Source organism: Anopheles funestus, chromosome 2RL, assembly GCF_943734845.2.
Source record: "Anopheles funestus chromosome 2RL, idAnoFuneDA-416_04, whole genome shotgun sequence".
In the NCBI taxonomy this organism is placed as follows: Eukaryota; Metazoa; Arthropoda; class Insecta; order Diptera; family Culicidae; genus Anopheles; species Anopheles funestus.
In genome coordinates this window covers 5,784,245-5,795,866 of record NC_064598.1, presented here as the reverse complement: position 1 = coordinate 5,795,866, position 11,622 = coordinate 5,784,245, and the positions used below count along the sequence as shown (strand labels likewise).

Below are 11,622 nucleotides of genomic sequence, written 5' to 3'. Positions count from 1 at the left end.
AACAACGGCAACGAAGAAAAAAAATCAAGTTCTATAACGAACGAATCAGTTTGCCAAAAAAAAACAACTCAAAACCCATCCAAATCGAAACAGTGACCCTAACTTCCAAAAGTCCGTCATCTATGGTTCTGGTGCTCTATCTGTAAACGACGACGACACTCCTCACTGCACGTACGGCTCAAAGTGTTCCTGTTGGCGCAGTCAGCGTTACGCGCGAAAAAATGTGTGGCAAAAATGTATGTGGCATGAGTTGTTCAGTACTTCAGCTAGAACAAGGCGACCATCTGAAGCATAACGGATGCACCGTGTGCACGCGTCACTGACGGTTGCCCGATGTGCAGACGGAAATTACGTGATACCCGGTTGGGCCGATCTTACCGTGTCGTGTCCAAAATTGGCGCACCATTAAAGCTAACCGTTCCGTCAGGGAATTGGAAGTTCTTTTTTAAAGTGTAGTGAAAGAGAGGGATAGAAAATAAAAAGAAACGTGGAAGTGCATTCCACCAAACCAAAAGCATCTAGAAAGGCGGAACGAAACCCTTTTGTGCCCTTTCTGCTTGTGTGGATTGCGGAGATGAGTGCACTCGAGAGTTCGGCCGCACGTTGTTGTTATTATTATCTTCCGCTGCTTATAAAGTGAAACAAAAAAACAAAACACAAAAAGTTTCTCACCATTTCTGAAGTAGTTAGCAAAAAACCTTCACGTGTGTCGGTGTAGCAATCATACATGGCACCAAACGGGGAACAGCGGCAGCGTGAGGTGAAGTGAGGTGAAAAGAGTGAATTAAAAATTATGTTTTTGATAAGCCATTTGCGGCCCGCCACACTGTTGTGACTTTCACCATTCATCTCGCCAGCATCAGCTCCACATCGTCGAACGTCGTAGTACGTGTCTGGTTGAGAGGTGTGTGTGGGACGGTCGTACAAGTGCTGTTGGTATGTTGAAAACATCTTTTCGCAAAGAATGAGACAGTGTATTTGCTTCAGGGCGGGGCCAAGTGTTTAGTGAAGGTTTTGAAGCCAAAAACAGAAGGAAAAACGCATGTGAGTTGTACGTCTGGATCTGATTTGGTGAAAGTGATTCATTCAACACGAGCTCGCGGCTCGAGGGAATCAGGAAAAATCAGGAAACTGTGAGGTAAGTGGAATGCGTTTAGCTACAATTTAAATCGACCATTTTACAGCTGTCACACGCAATAAACGGTTGAATGAAAATTTGCAATGAAAGGAAAATGTTTTTTTGAAGATTCGATACATGACTATTTAAGATTCGAAGAGACATCACAGTCTTCCTCCTATATAGTCCAAGAATCGATCAAGAGAGTAGAAATTGGGGACAAAAAAATAGAGCCCAATTCGCCAGGATTTTCAGATTTTATTATCTGAAGTTATGATCATGCATATAGCCCTCGATCTCCTCGAGATCATTATCATTTACTGAGACCCTGTTTCATAATCGAGGCCATTTAAACTGTGAATCTTCAATACATATCTAAATTTCTTCTTATTGATTGACCCTTAGAGGCATTACATTGCAGTGGATATTGCTGCAAATTTACGTCTAATCAGATGTCTACATTCTGGGACGGCCCGCTGGTGTATGTGATAAACGGCGCCGGCCCACACGGCAGGACTGGGGTTCAAATTCCTTCCGGATCGTCTCTCCGTACTGACTATTCTGCTACGTGATAAAATCAGTCTTGATACCGCCAGGCAGTTCTAACAGTGCAAGAAGAAGAAGAAGAAATGTCTATATTTTCTGCGTAGTCAAGAATTTGTTGGGAATTGTTGTATAGGAAATCCTGTGGTATAGGAAATATAGGACACACCCCAGATATTAACCTACAACTACTTGTGGAGTAGGGAATTACTTTGAAAATTTTATTATCGACACATATTATATCTTCATTATACTCGTAACAGCTGGCTTCTCCTGATAAAATTAACCCTTATTGGATCGAATGTGTTATTCCTTTCCAACCTTTTTCTAAACCAACTGAACGTGAGTTCTGTTTATGGCCACCAATTTCAACGTATAAAATATGGTACTTTTCAAGATTGTGGAAATGATACGCGTCCCTTCCCTTCACTCCTAAGATGCCAAAACAGTTCTTTCGAGATGTGAAACGCAACCTAGCGCAACGACGATTCCCACGTACATACGCACCCGTCATACCCTCACGAAAGGGAAATGTGTATACTAAGAGCGGTTGACCAGTCTTTTAATTTTCCCACGCATTTTCATCACCCTCTGCGGATGGTGGTCGCAGGCCGATGGTGATGGTAATGGTAGTTCATATCGCATAATGTACCTGTGTGGAAGGTAGCTGGGTCAGCCAGCAATGCTGTAATGCTGGTAGAGTTCATGTAAACATGAGCGAGCTTGTGACGCCGGTAAGAGTGGTACGGCATTTTTTTTTCTCCACCGTCGTCGCAGCCGTCACACGCGTCGCAGCGGGACCCCATTTCGTCATCAGCCTTCGTTATTGGGAGGGGATGGGAAAATGTCGTTTCTTACGGGCCCAAAAAGGGGGTAGAAGGGCAGAAGTTACGTGAACCGTCTGGTATCCCCCTGCCGCGTCATTTCCCAACCGGTGCCGGTGGTGGTACGGATGGCGTTTCGGTTTGGTGGCAGTGTTTATTTTCCACGGAAAATTAGGAATTAGGGCAGTCGGTGGAATTAGCTAGTCGGCCGTTTGTTAGGTGGTTAGGCTTACGGCTTTGTGGTTCAATTTGCGGCTGGTTTCCGTTGATTGATGCGATTAAATGGTTCGTTTGGAGCCACTCAAAAGACTCCTGTGTGGCCAGTTACAACAACACCGAAAAGGGTTGTTTATGGGGAAGAAGAATTGTTTTGAGGGATCAATTAAATGAGAGTGATTTGTCTGTGTTTAGAGAGGATGATAAAACATCAATTATCAGCGACGTGAAATTTTCACGACGGTCATCTATTTGAAGGTATATTTATAGGCACTCGGTTAGGATAAATTTTAAACTGCTTTTTAAGATAGTAAACAACGAATCATTGATGTTTCGCCATCTTAAATTTCCAATTTGGAAAGGTAATACATAATTATGTGTTCAGTGAAATCACTGTAACAGTAATTCGGTCAACTTCTGCTGATCTTAGTTCGGGACTCATTGCTGACAAAATGAATGGAGATGAAACAAAACGCCCAAGTGCCTGGTTGGTTTATGATATAATCGGTGAATGTGACATTGCAAAATGAGCGAATTTGAATTCATAATAAATGTGCAAGACAAATTAGACTTGCTTAAAATTCTATAAGAATTTTAATATTTTTTATTTCAGTTTTTCCATATTTAATTGTTGCATTTTAACTTCGTTGTATCAAACAACTTCGTAATTGTTTCACAAAAAGCTGATAAAATGCATATTCAATTGGCTGTAGACATTCATGCGCATTTAACTCTCAACATGACAATAAGCACATATGTTTTACCAAACGAAATAAATAAACTGTGAGTTAAAGCTATAAAGCTTATTGAACGACTTTAAAGAAAAAAGCTTTACGAAATGTTGTAGAAATAAAGGTTAATGACATCAAAAGACACCAAGCGAGGTCTAAGCTTTATGGGCAAAAAAAAAAGAAAAACAAACAAACTGTTGACGGAATTAGGATTGGGTTACATAATTATCGCACTTTTCTTGGCCATGAGAAGAAATGTTGCTGTGTCAGCAGCGCAATTTAGCAGTTTTCAATTAAGCTTTACACTCATCGTGAGCCAACGGTCTCTTAAGGGTCGATTACACTGCCCGAAAACAAATATGCAGTTTAATAAAAACCTTCTTTTGTTTAGCTGAGATCTTCGGCAATGGGCCAAGGTAGAAAATGGCGAACGGAACCGATACGTCCGCAGCTATTTGGGGGTGAGTTTGTGGGAAAAACAACATTAGCTCATTTGATGAAGATACACTGGAGAATCTTAAAGAATAGTGCTGTTCACATAAGTAGACAATTGCACAGTTGCGGGGAGGAGGAAAACAACGATTCTTATCTTCCACACGCTGGCATTTCAGCTTCTCATCAATGTGGATGCAGAAGATACGTACACAGGTTCACCTCATTGTCTGTGACCGTGAAGTGTGTGCACTCTTTTTTGCGTCTTCGGTCTTCGGTTCGGTTCTGCGCGAACTCCTCGATGAAAAGTAATTATACGAGCACTAGTAACTGTCGTTTGGTGGTGGAGAGGAACGAGTAAACTGGTGAGGATGGTGAGATTTATTTACTAAATCTTGAACTGATCTTGAACTAAATTTCTCCATCCGGGTCGAAATCAACTGGTGCTGGTTCGGCAACTTTCTGACGAGGGCCCGGTTAGATGCCGGCCAGCCAGTGGGTAAGAACAGGGCAAAACCAATGAAAAGTTTTCGCGTGTTTGGGATGGTTTTGTACAGTGTATCATGTTTCATGATGCTGCACTATGAATTTTCAATCGTGCGCTACACATTTCATCGAATCAATAAGCAGCGATGGAGAACGCCGAGCTTGTTTGGTGTTTCTGTTGGGGAAAAACACGAAATTTCTAGCGAAACAGCAATATTGTTTGTAAAGCTTCTTTTAAACTACATCCTCCTTGTTCGCTTGTTTGTCTGCAGTTGGTGGGCTTTCTCATTAGTATTTCTTTCTCTCTGCTCACGTGATTGTATTTTTCATTCGAATTGGAAATATTGCATTTCAAGCATATAATTAAGCAAAGTTTACTCGAAATGCAAAACTTGCTGAATGCTTTATCGTAACAACTGACAATTCAATTAAGAATATTTTCCAGTAAATGCCGGCAACAAGCGAATGTAATAGTTAATAAACTTATGAATCTATTCCCATCAGGGCAGAGACTCTTACGCTGTATACATCTGGGAAAACCCCAAAATTTATCCTAATACTTGGCAATTTTTTAAGCTTGTTTACTACTTGTTTTAAGCTACTTTTAGAAACTAATTGATCTTACTATTATGATTTGTTGTTTCAGAAGCATGTTTGGAGTTGAAAATTTAAGTCTACTATGAGTCAGAATCGTTCAACCGACAAGCTACAAATGGAAATACTCAAACGAACCGTCTGTCGACTCAAGCCCGTCCGCAAGTTCTGGGCCGCAGGATCTCATTTCTTCCTACAGCTAGCACTTTGCCTCTGTGTCTGCGTACCGCTGGTCAGCTGCAATCGTGCACCAGTATTTCTAATCGACGATCATGCCGAAATAGTGATAAGATTGAAGGAGTTCCCGGAAACTCCTGTAGGTACACTGATCTACCGGCTGCGCGGGTACGATGCGGATGGTGATCCGCTTACATTTGGCGTGCAGAAAAGTAGCGACAGCCACATCATAAGACTGAAGCAGAACTCTTCCAACGAAGCGTTCATCTACCTCAACCATGAGCTCGATCGTGAAGCACGGGAAGAGTACACGCTCATACTGACACTCACCGATGGTCGGCTGGGTGAGGGTAACTTTGTGACGCAAAGCTTCCTGCTGCTGGTGGAGGACATCAACGACAATGAGCCGATCTTTAAACCGTTTGCCTCGGTGCTGGAGGTGGCCGAAGATAGTCCGCCCGGTATACTTACTACGCTCGAAGCGGTGGACAAGGACGAGGGTGCATACGGACAGGTGGTGTACTACATACAAGGGTTAAGCGAGGAGAACAACGTATTCTCGATCTCAACTACCAACGGGAAGGGTGTGGTGCGACTGACCCGTGCACTGGACTACGAACGGCAGCATTTCTATCACATCAATGTACTGGCTGTTGATCGAGCAATACAGGTAGGGGGCTAGAAGATAACAAGTCCGTATGAATCGCTAATAATAGTAAGAATCATCAATTCTATTTTTATTCTACAGGGAAGAATCAATACTGGAACAGCTGCCTTACTAGTAAGGGTGAAAGACGTAGAAGATCAACCACCAGAGTTCCTAGTGACCCAACCGGTTGTTCGCATCTCCGAGGATGCACCTGTCGGAACGGAAGTATTGCGAGGTACTTATAGCGAATCAGTAGTCAAATGTTCCGAACTTTAAACTAACATGCTCTCTTTCGCCGTTTATTATCAGTCAAAGCGGTAGATGGTGATCGAGGTATTAACAATCGTATTCTTTACGGCATTTCAAACAACGCCAGTGAGTTGTTTGAGATTGATCGAATAAAGGGTTCGTTAAGAACGAAGCAGAAGCTTGACAGGGAAGACTCTAAAAATCCCATTAACGGTGCATTCATATTGGAAGTGGTTGCCACCGAAGAGAGCAAACAGCAGGTGGGTTATTTTCCGAACTTTGAAGAAAGACTTAAAATTCTACTAAATTGTCTTTCTCTTCTTTCTTTCTTCTTTAAATAGCCTGCACCTTCGTCCACCATGGAGATCACCGTGATCGTGACGGATGTGAATGATGAAATACCACGCTTCAGAAGTGATGGCTATGAGTGTGAAATCAGTGAAAATGCACAAGAAAACACACTGGCCAGATTTATTGATGGCAGTATCAACGAGGTGTTTGACTACGATCAGGGTAAAAATGGTACCTTTCGATTATCGCTGGAGCCACCAAGTGATATCTTTGAGGTGATTCCGAAGCGAGCGATCAATGAAGCAACTTTTGGGTTACGCGTAAAAGACCCGACAATGCTTGATTTCGAGCGTATACGTGAGCTAACGTTAACTGTTGTGGCAAGTGAGATCGAGACACCGGCCCGCAGTAGTACGGCACAGGTACGCGTGCTGGTGTTAGATCAAAACGACAATTTTCCAGAGTTCGTGCAGTCAACCTACGAAATTGATGTCCCGGAGAATGTGACAGCAGGAACGGTGCTCGTACAGATACAAGCCATGGATGGTGATTCGGGTGTCTTCGGTACAGAAGGTATTCGGTACACGAACCTTACCGGAAGTATCTCGAGCTTTCTACATCTGGATCCGCGCACTGGCACCATCACGCTCATGGCATCCGACGGTCCTGTGTTTGATCGTGAAATTGTCCAAAAGCACTACCTTTCAGTGGAGGCTCGTGATAATGAAGGTCGGGGCAATCGGAATACCGTCCCGCTCATTCTAAACGTGCTAGACGTCAACGACAATGCACCAGTTTTTGTTCAGAAGCGTTACGAAGTGAGATTGAAGGAGAATGCATTTGACTTCGAATCACCGATCACAGTGGAGGCACGTGACAACGATCTGGAAGGTTCTCCGAACAGTGCGGTAGGGTACCGGCTGGTTAGCACACATCATGCGGAATACTTCCACATTGATCGCCGAACGGGAAGATTGTCGGTGCGAGAGGCAGTTGATTTCGAACGACTGGAAAGTGGAGGAGGCAGTGACACACGTATCATATCACTGAACGTGGAGGCAGCCGATGGTGGTGACCCGTCACTAACAGCTCAGGTTGAAGTGATGGTATATGTTCAAGACGTTAACGACTATGCGCCCGTTTTCCTCGAGTCACAGTATGCGATTGTTATCCCGGAGGATACACCCAGCGGTCTACCGGTCTTGAGAGTGACCGCAATGGATGGAGATGGTTCGTTTCCCAACAATCTCGTCACGTACAGAATTCAACAGGGTGCGGACGGTAAGTTCGTAATAGGAGCAAGTACGGGCGAGATATCGATCACGCATGGTGCTTCGCTTGATCCGAATCTGCTCGGCCCGGATGCACAGGGATCTGGTTCGACATACGTACTGGAGGTGATCGCTACGGACGGTGGTAATGGGGATCAACAGTTGCAAGGATCCTGTCTGGTTAATGTGACCGTTACCGACGTCAATAATAAACCGCCGTACTTTGTTGGCCCAACGGCTGTGGCTGTGCGCGAGAACACACCGGTTGGTACTGAGGTGTACAGACTGATGGCTAATGATCCTGATGACGGTGCAATGCTACGATACTACATCGATCGTAGTCAGTCTGAAGGAAAAACCGAAGAGGGCGCTTTAGTGAAACTGGACGATTATGATTTTGTAGCGGCATTCGTTCTGAATGAGACGACTGGTCTACTTAAGGTACGTTTGATGCATAGTGTTTCTTTGTCTCTTCTAATCTTGTCATATTATCCTCTTGTTTAACAGATAGCTAAACTGTTGGATCGTGAGAAAATTGCCGAAATCAAACTGGCCTGTGTTGTAGAAGACGTAGCAGCCGAACGAGGTGATCAAATGGCAAACACCTTCCTGAAGATAACCATTCTCGACGAGAACGATAACAATCCAAAGTTCCGTAAGCCATTCTACAAGCACTCGATTGCCGAAAACAGTCAGTACGGTGTGACTGTTTGTACGGTGGTGGCCGAAGATGCGGACCAAAACAAAACTATCAAGTATAGCCTGGAAGGTGATACGGGTGTGCTGGATCTGTTACACATTGATGACGAAACCGGTGAGATTGTGGTACGCAATCGGATCGACCACGAAGAGTACGGTTGGTTAAACTTCTCCGTACGCGCTGCAGACACCGGAACCCCACCTAGGGCTTCCTTCGTCGAGGTGTTTGTGCAGGTGTTGGATGAGAATGACAACAATCCGTACTTTGTTGATAATGTGAATGATTTCTACGTGTCGGAGAATGCGTCCGTCGGTACGGAGATAGCAATCGTACAGGCAAAGGATCTAGATTCGGGCGATTTCGGACGCATTACGTACATTCTAGATCGCGTCAGTTCTAAAGTAAGATGAAGTTAACGTTTTTGCTTCTGGTTTGCTTATTAACGAGAATAATACTGGCATTTGCAGGAAAAGTTCAGTATTGACCCGGAGAAAGGTGTACTCCGGGTAGCGGGTGCACTAGATCGAGAAGAAACGGCCGAGTACATGATGGCTGTAGAGGCGTGGGATAATTATCCTTATGGATATCTGAACGGAGAAAGCCGGAATGCGTTCAAACACATCCTGTAAGAAAATGAATGAATGTGTGATTTTAAAAATAGAATGATTTTTACCTTTTTTTCTTCTCTATTCTTCTGTATTGACGTAGTGTGCACGTGGTGGACGATAACGATAATGCACCGTTAATACAGAAACCTTCCGGTTGCAGTATGATCACAGAGTATCACAACATCAACGATCCAATCGTGAAGTTACGTGCGACCGATGCGGATGATCCATTGAACGGAAATGGTCAGCTAAGCTTCGACATTAATGACGCGTCAGGGATTTTCTATATCCAGCAGATATCGGCCCAATATGCCGAAATATATTCCCGTGGTCCATTGAAAAATCTGCATGGAAACTATACGCTGGAGTTGATAGTGAGTGATCTTGGCAGTGTACCGAACACGGTGCGGGATACGGTTGAGATTTGTGTAACTGATTTCAACGATCATGCGCCGGTATTTGTCGTTCCCAGCGGTAATACTACCGTAAAGGTGTTTGAGGTAAGTAAGAAGGTAGCCTTCTTTTTAACAAATTAAGAAAAAGTTTCACATTCCACCCTCAGAATACCACGGTCGGTAAACCATTCTTCCAAGTGCATGCTTACGACGAAGATGTCGGCGAGAACGCTATTGTGCGGTATCGTCTCAAAATGGACACATTGGGCAATTATCGAAAGTTTTCCATCGATAAAGAGACGGGTGAACTGAGCTTAGCCGCACCACTCGATCGAGAGCAACAGATGATGTACGATCTCCGGATCGAGGCGTATGATCAGGGAATACCTACACCGCTCAGCACAAGCGTTGATTTGATCGTATACGTACGAGATGTCAATGACAATCAGCCACAGTTTTTGCTCAAAGAAATAAGTCTCAACTTTACCGAACACATGACACCGGGTGTAGAAAGAATTCGACTACCCGATACAGTCGACCAGGACTATCTTGATCCACTAGAAGGACCGTCAACGAGTGTAGTTTGCTACTACATCGTGCAGGGCAATGAGGAAGGACATTTTGGACTGGATCCAGTGACACATGACTTAACGGTATGGTTGTAAATAGAAACACTGCAAATTGGAGTTATTGTCCAAAGTAACCGGTTCATACTGTTTCAGGTGGAAAAAGAATTTGATCGCGAAAATAGATCGCTGTACAAGTTGCACATCAAAGCGTCGGAGGAATGTTCTAACGCGAACCTATCGTTGGAAACAGGTGGACATGCGGGTAATCTGCTGAAAGCTACAGTATACATAAACGACATCAACGACAACTCACCAGCGTTTGAGTCAAAAATATTCACCGGCGGTATCTCAACGTCATCCCAGTTCGGTGCTACCATTCTGCAGCTAAAAGTGAGTATAGCATTAACAACACATCATGAAATAACTAATTTCTCACTTCACATCCGGCTAGGCTCACGATGCTGATGATGGATTGAATGGATTAGTTCGGTACTATCGGCACGGCGAGGTACGGAAAACACTTGCGGAAGGTTTGGACGATTTGCGTAGCGATCCGTTCCTGGTAGATGCGGACACGGGCCAAGTGTTGCTGAACTTTTTCCCACAGAAATCGATGCGGGGCTATTTTGATTTCCCGGTGACGGCAAACGATTCCTACGGCTGTCACGATCGGGCGCACGTGTTCATCTATCTCATTCGTGAGGATCAACGGGTAAAGTTTATTCTTCGACAGCGTCCATCGGAGATACGACACAATATACAAAGCTTTCGAGAGTAAGTTCAGTGGAGAAAAGCGTTTTGTACGGGGAAGATAATTCACCACAACATCTTTGCAGGATACTGAGCAATGTTAGTGGATGTATTGTAAATATTGACGATATTCGTGTGCATGAAAATCCGGACGGTTCGGTGGATCGGACCAAAAGTGACATGTTTATGCATCTAGTCGATCAAAAGAACAACTCCGTCCTGGAGGTGCATCAGGTATTGCAGCTGCTGGATAAGCACGTGGAGAAGCTTGATCGATTGTTTAAGGTTTGTATGGCGAGTTACTCCACAAAGGGCAAGAAGATCTCATGTTTTTCTCGTCCGCAGGAATTTAATGTTCTAGATACTCAAGCGTCCGAGTTAGTACAGACGGCAGAAATGGACGAGCTGTCGGTAAACATAATCTGGTTATTTGTAACCAATATTCTGCTGGGTGCGTTGCTGATTGTAGTAATCGGTCTTTCGATATCACAACGATTGTCGTACCGAAGACAACTAAGAACGGCCAAAATAGCTGCGTTCGGTGAGTGTACGATTGAGTGTTTGATGTGTAGCAGCTTCCTCTATTAACTTCTTTTCCACTCACATTTTCAGGCTCATCCGGACCAAGTCGAATGTATCAGGAGGTACTCGGAGCAGTACCGAACACGAACAAACACAGCATGAAGGGTAGCAACCCGATCTGGATCGGTAGCGACAGTCCGGAGGGTGAATGGCTTAAGGATGAGTTTGACAAGTGCAAGGATGCAATCGATGCACAGTACGAGCGATCACTCAGCTCAGGCTTCTTCATTGACAACTGTCTTCAGTACGAAGCACGGAAGGGTCTCGCTAGTGCCGAAGCGAACAATGCCGTTAACTATCAGATCAAGCGTGGCAGCGAATCGACGCTTTGTGCGCGAAACTTGGAAACGACCGAACTGTAAATAAATGTCTGTAAATACTTTCTTTCCTACTGTACCGCTACAATAAACTCCCAAACCTACAACAACTTAACCGCTT

The 11,622-nt window shown here is 44.2% G+C and overlaps 1 protein-coding gene across 2 annotated transcripts; it reads left to right on the top strand.

The window, feature by feature from the left end:
- Window positions 1-242: 242 nt before the first annotated feature.
- On the top strand, window positions 243-11,580 carry LOC125774822 (cadherin-23). Of its 2 annotated transcripts, XM_049445085.1 has the most exons (14): window positions 243-1,138; window positions 4,996-5,790; window positions 5,869-6,004; window positions 6,079-6,278; window positions 6,360-8,021; window positions 8,088-8,681; window positions 8,748-8,905; window positions 8,989-9,388; window positions 9,451-9,936; window positions 10,006-10,242; window positions 10,304-10,626; window positions 10,689-10,887; window positions 10,948-11,143; window positions 11,215-11,580. In XM_049445085.1, exons 2-14 carry the CDS (start codon window positions 5,029-5,031, stop codon window positions 11,544-11,546), a joined length of 5,685 nt encoding a protein of 1,894 aa, XP_049301042.1. In that variant the 5' UTR covers window positions 243-1,138; window positions 4,996-5,028; the 3' UTR covers window positions 11,547-11,580. The 2 variants fall into 2 exon arrangements, with proteins under 2 accessions (XP_049301042.1, XP_049301041.1); XM_049445084.1 differs by lacking the exon at window positions 243-1,138 and having other exon boundaries at window positions 4,757-5,790; window positions 10,689-11,143.
- Window positions 11,581-11,622: the final 42 nt, after the last annotated feature.